This window comes from Hypanus sabinus, chromosome X1, assembly GCF_030144855.1.
Source record: "Hypanus sabinus isolate sHypSab1 chromosome X1, sHypSab1.hap1, whole genome shotgun sequence".
Classification (NCBI taxonomy): domain Eukaryota; kingdom Metazoa; phylum Chordata; class Chondrichthyes; order Myliobatiformes; family Dasyatidae; genus Hypanus; species Hypanus sabinus.
The window spans coordinates 51,956,097-51,961,620 of NC_082738.1; the positions used below are offsets into that span (position 1 = coordinate 51,956,097).

Here is a 5,524-nt window from a genome sequence, read left to right on the forward strand (position 1 = left end):
GACTTGGCTCCAAAACATGAGCGTGGGAAGTCTGAAAAACTTGGGCTGGTTCTGCCGGCGACATCTCTGCAACCAATAGGCTTCCTGTATCCACCCTTCTGTTCCTTATAATTAGGGGTTTAACCACGCTGGGCTCGTTGGGTTACATCAGTTTGCTTTGAGTTGCAATTGCTAAAAGGATCTCGTCTATACGGAGCAGGGTGATGTGTGCATAGTTTGAGCCTTGCGTTTTAAAGATTAAATCGTCTTTTTTGAGTTAAGTTTTTTTTTGGAAGAATGAGTGGGACCTATGAGAAAAAGCTGCCCGGTCTTCTTACGGACATCCAGGGTTCGATCGGATGTCATCCCGCGAAAGATTCTCCAACTCTTCCAGAGTCAACGGCGACGGATGTTGGTTACTTTAACCCACAGTCCTGTCTTCCGCCGCAGGACTATTACCCAACTTCAGCCTATTCGCAACCAGTGATCCATTATCCATATCATCAATTTAATCTGAACAATCTTCCAGGGTCTGGCTCCTATTCAGAGAAGCCCGACTATACTTACAATAACTCGTACCGTCAGTATGGCCATTTCCACAGGGATCATCAAGTATCAGCGGCCGAGAGAGGTAAGAGTTCGTGAAATTCCCAATCGATGTCTGAACCTCGAAACACTTCTGGAAGAAAGTCAAACAGAATACTATTTCCAAACTAATGCAATCTCCACCAGAGTAATGGATGGTAAATGTCCGATCACTCACTCCTGACTGGTCACCCCATTATTGAGTTGTTAACTAATATATCTACAATGACCCAAACCAGCCGAAGCACTGCAGAGTGGCTAATCGGTTGAACATACACAGTACAATAGTACAGTCTCCAGAGGTGAAGCATTCGATAGCCTGCCGCTGTTAATGCACCAAAGCCCGTGCTACCGAGTGCTACGCAAAGGGATGTACAATACTTTGTAGAGGAATCTCACTATAGTTTTTCAAATGACTCAAGTAACGAGGACTTTCTCGGGTACAGAATACCATGTCGTTAACCAACGGATTTGATAGTGTGAGATAAAGAAATATTGTGCATGTTCATGAGAATATCACACGGGGCAGGAAAACTGAGTGTTCCATGCTCATATTAAAACTAGAATCCCAGGCGCAAGTGTGAAAATCGCGCTATATAGTTAGCTGAGAGAGTATTTTTGAAAACTTGGGTTTTGCATCAATCAGAAACTAGGGGAAGAGTTCAGAGGTGATTATCAGCTTGTCTACTATAAGCTGCATAAACACGCTGTTTAAAATAGTTGTTCCATAAAGATTGTTTTTATTTTGTATTTCTTAGATGGGGCAACCTCATTCTGTTTATTTATGGAGATATTTGAACCCAACCAGTGTGGCGGGTTTGGGAAATGGATCAGATATTGGCTTAGGAGCAAAACCAAATTTCAGCTCCTGGTCTGAACGTACTTCCTCTGTTTAAATGGACAGGAGCAAGTCAGAATGACCGGCCTCAGTACAGTAAACATGCATTGTACATTAGCTATTATGAACTCCCAGCAACTGATAGGCTGTTCTAAAGAGGAAAATTGCAGATGAGAACCACAAAATGGCCTCACGAGTCCGAGTGATCTCTGTCCTGGGTTAGTGATTTCGCTGTAGCACTGTGCATTTTCACTCTGTCAGGATACCTTACCTAATACCCCATGGGCACACTACTTGAGTAAGCATATAAAGTCATGTTTAAAAAAACATTATACAGGTATGAATGCAACAGGAAACCTGAAAAATGATTGTACTATTCAAATTAGACAACAAATCTCTTGTACCTTGCAATGATAATTACAGATGATAATAATTACCAGTTCCCTCCTTCTTTCTGTAATTTGTTCAATAAAAATAAACATTGACCTTAGTAGTTGTATGAAAAAGGTTAGGAGTTCTGAGAGAGTATGTATCTTCCATTTGATTAATCAGCGTGATATCCTTGTGCCCTAAAGGAATCTGCCATCTAATTTTAACTCTGTGTTCTATTTGAGTTTTTTTTTCTGCGTTTACGCGTGAAATAAATCCCATGGTTCAGTGGAAATTGTTTGTCGGCTGCGGGGTTGCGATACTCGGCCATTTAGAGAATCTTTATTTAAGTTTGTTTTGTGCTTAAGTTTCAGTGAAAGAAGAACCGGATCCCGAAGTAAGAATTGTGAACGGGAAACCCAAAAAGATCCGTAAACCGCGAACAATCTACTCTAGCTTCCAGCTGGCGGCTTTGCAGAAGCGTTTCCAAAAGGCGCAGTATCTAGCTTTACCTGAAAGAGCGGAGCTTGCAGCTTCTCTAGGACTTACGCAAACGCAGGTACTCTCTAATCTCACGGTATCTGCATTTCACCCTGTACCCCCGGGCTAAGGCTTGCCCTGAGAAGGTGAAGTTAGTATCAGTGTATATTTAGGCTCCACACCCGTTTTGTTGTCGGAAAGGCCGTGGCTTTCTTTTCTAACCCCGTACACCAGCCGAGATAATGGCTTCTTTTAAATGCCTTAAATGTCCTTTTCTAAACATATTTCTAGAACATTCCACATAATCTCCCAATGCCACATTATTTACATCGTCCCACTGTTTCTTTCTGATAAATTCGATTTGTAGGCCAAATAAAAATTATTTTCCTTAAGTATTTCACTCCTTGTCACTATGCCCTTCTTGGTGTACTGAAAATCCATTTATTATTGAACTATACAAATTTACCAAACATGCACCAATTAGGATAGTGACATGCTGCAACATAGAGCATGGGGCAAATTAATGACCTGGGAATAAAGAGATTAGTGGGTTTTCATATTGCTCCATTAGTGATCAAGTCGGATTCAGCAAATATTTACACCCATTGGGTTTATGTGTACATATGTAAAGGTCTATGAATATATCAAGCTCAGTGTAATGTCTATTTCTCCATCTAAACATGGGGCTATATTATCTCTGCAAATGGCTAGATAGAAATAAGAATCTGTTAACATTAGGCTCAACTATTTGGAGAAATATATCATTCAATGCCAACTTTGTTGTTAAAATCCACCATTACCCATGACCTGTTTGGCAGAGAAGTTGCAACTCAGAGATTAATAAACAGTCTACTCTGTTGAGGAACATCAGAAATTACAGGTATGATTGGAACAAGATATTTTAACCCAAAATATTTCACAGGTATCAGCAGGATTTTTCTTTGTTGTTTTAAGACAGACTGCCACTGATTACTTAAAGAATATCCACAAAGTATAAAACAACTCAGATGAATATTATTTTAGTTCTTTACAAGTTTACATCTGTTAAATAGAAAGTACTAAAGACTAATGAACTGTGATAAAATAGTTTCTATAATAATTGGTGTATCTATATAATTCTAAGCGATGGATTTATAATAGCAGCTCCTGCTAAATATTTGCATTTTCACTTTCATGTTCTCAGTACTTTATAACAATATATTTCTCACCGATTCTAATTATTTTATTCCATTCTTGTTTGTCTAGGTGAAAATCTGGTTTCAGAACAGAAGATCCAAATTTAAGAAGTTATATAAAAATGGGGAACTCACAATGGAGCACAGTCCCAACAATAGTGACTCAATGGCATGCAATTCACCCCCTTCTCCAGCTATTTGGGAGAGCCCCAGTTCAACTAGGAATCCCCTCCAGCATCAGACCCCACATAATTCTTCTCAGAACTACCTGGAAGACTTCAATCACTGGTACCCAACACACCCCTCAGGCTCTCACTTATCAGCAACAAATTCACTGCACCAGCCCCCAGCTCAGAGTACTGGAGCAGTCTATTAAAACTGAAATTTTTACTTCAAAACTTTGAACTTTTTGTCTATTGCTCTTTTGGAAAACAACATCAGAGCTTACATGTTTCTAGCGAACTTTAGTATGGGCAGGGAAGAAACCTCCTTAAAGGATGAATAAATAAAATTCAACACCCACAGTTCATGAAGAACCAGGGTAGAAATGAATTAGTCATCAGAACAACCAAGTAATTACAAGAGCCCCACACTCCCTTCCTTGTGTACATGTAGTAATACACATAAGCTGTAAATAATAACAACTGTATATCAGGAAGAAAAAGCTGAGCATTTTGTAACTCTTGTCAGTTGTCAGATTGTCACTATACAAAGAACTGATAATTTTCTCAATTTCAGTAACAAACAATATTCTGCATTCTTAGCCTTTGTTTAATTATGTTATTTAATTTTTTGGTTTATTGGAGTGGTTAAATTATTACTGCCTGTATATTATTAGATTAGTGATGAGTTTCTTTGATGTAGCAGATATAATGTATCCATTGAATTATGCCCAATGCAGTATAATTAAAAAAAGGAACTTACTGTAAAATAGAAACTCAATTTGCAATAGACAATATGATGGAGCACAAATTTTCTGACAAATAACAGGAACTGTATTTATGATATTCTGTCTGAAATTATCTTTTTTTTCTAAAAATGTACATAAAATTTTACACGTTAATTGTAGAATAATAATAAACATCCTTGCGGGTACTTTCCAAGAACATGTGTGACACTGGGAGGAATTCCTCAAAGAGATCAACATTTCATTGTAATAATTTGACTTGTAAATGACACTCAATAGACAATAACTTCTGTTGTAACTTATGGTCTGTTTTGTAATAAAATCTTTTAAATGTTTGGTTGATGATATTCTTGAGAATAATGATAATAAAACACATCATTCCATGACCTGTTTACTTGCCTTATTTTGGAAAATGAAATAATAAGGCCACAAAATGATTGGCAAAACAGTTAGCAAAACTTAAACTGACTCGAATTTGAATACTTACATTACCACCTCATTAAGTCTTAAAAGTCGCCATGAATAATTGAATATTAATACTTTAACACCAATTAGCATTTTATTCGAAGTGCCATTTTTGGAGATGTTCCTATCTCTATCCTAGTTAGAGTAAATGCTCTATTTAAAGGGTATGGTGACCCAAAGTTACACCTGCACTGCACTGACCTCATGAGGTAATCTAGCTATTTTAAAAAGTATTAGAATGATTCACTAATTTAAATTCTAGACCATTTCCTTGATCATGCGTAGTTAAAACAGCGAGAGCCGAAAATATAACAAGTAAATGAAAATTATCGGAGTTCCGCAAAAGGGCAGCATATGGATAGTAAATAGTTAAAAGTACACCCATCTCCTGCTAATAAAGGCAGTTTGGTTTGAGGGCTGCGTGCAAAAGCTCTATAGGCGACAGCGAGGCAGACATTCTGGAGACACTGAGTTGTGTGGAGCAGGATTTTATTAGGCACGACTGCCAGAAAAAAACTGCTTCATCGCCTGGGGTTAATATCGTGCTAGAACTCACATACCAGCAAGTGCATCAAAGCTGTTGCAATTGCCAGGCTGACTGCAACAGGAGCTGCTGGATTTAACCCAATTCTTCCCGAATTCAGCCTCCAAATATCATCCCGATTCACATTTACAAGACAGGGGACCTGTAGATCGCTTGACAGAAGTGGGGCTGGAGTGGTGGCG

At 38.3% G+C, this 5,524-nt stretch overlaps 1 protein-coding gene across 1 annotated transcript; it reads left to right on the forward strand.

The window, feature by feature from the left end:
- The first annotated feature begins 216 nt into the window (after window positions 1-216).
- Window positions 217-4,597, forward strand: dlx3b (distal-less homeobox 3b). Its single transcript, XM_059955647.1, has 3 exons — window positions 217-610; window positions 2,140-2,330; window positions 3,497-4,597. Exons 1-3 carry the CDS (start codon window positions 277-279, stop codon window positions 3,800-3,802), a joined length of 831 nt encoding a protein of 276 aa, XP_059811630.1. The 5' UTR covers window positions 217-276; the 3' UTR covers window positions 3,803-4,597.
- Window positions 4,598-5,524: the final 927 nt, after the last annotated feature.

What these genes read in the sequence shown, in the direction of transcription:
- dlx3b (XM_059955647.1), top strand. Translation starts at nt 277, where the DNA reads ATGAGTGGGACCTATGAGAAAAAGCTGCCCGGTCTTCTTACGGACATC. An exon ending in AGTATCAGCGGCCGAGAGAG is followed by an intron (nt 611 to 2,139) that starts GTAAGAGTTCGT and finishes TTTGTGCTTAAG; the next exon opens with TTTCAGTGAAAGAAGAACCG. An exon ending in TAGGACTTACGCAAACGCAG is followed by an intron (nt 2,331 to 3,496) that starts GTACTCTCTAAT and finishes TTGTTTGTCTAG; the next exon opens with GTGAAAATCTGGTTTCAGAA.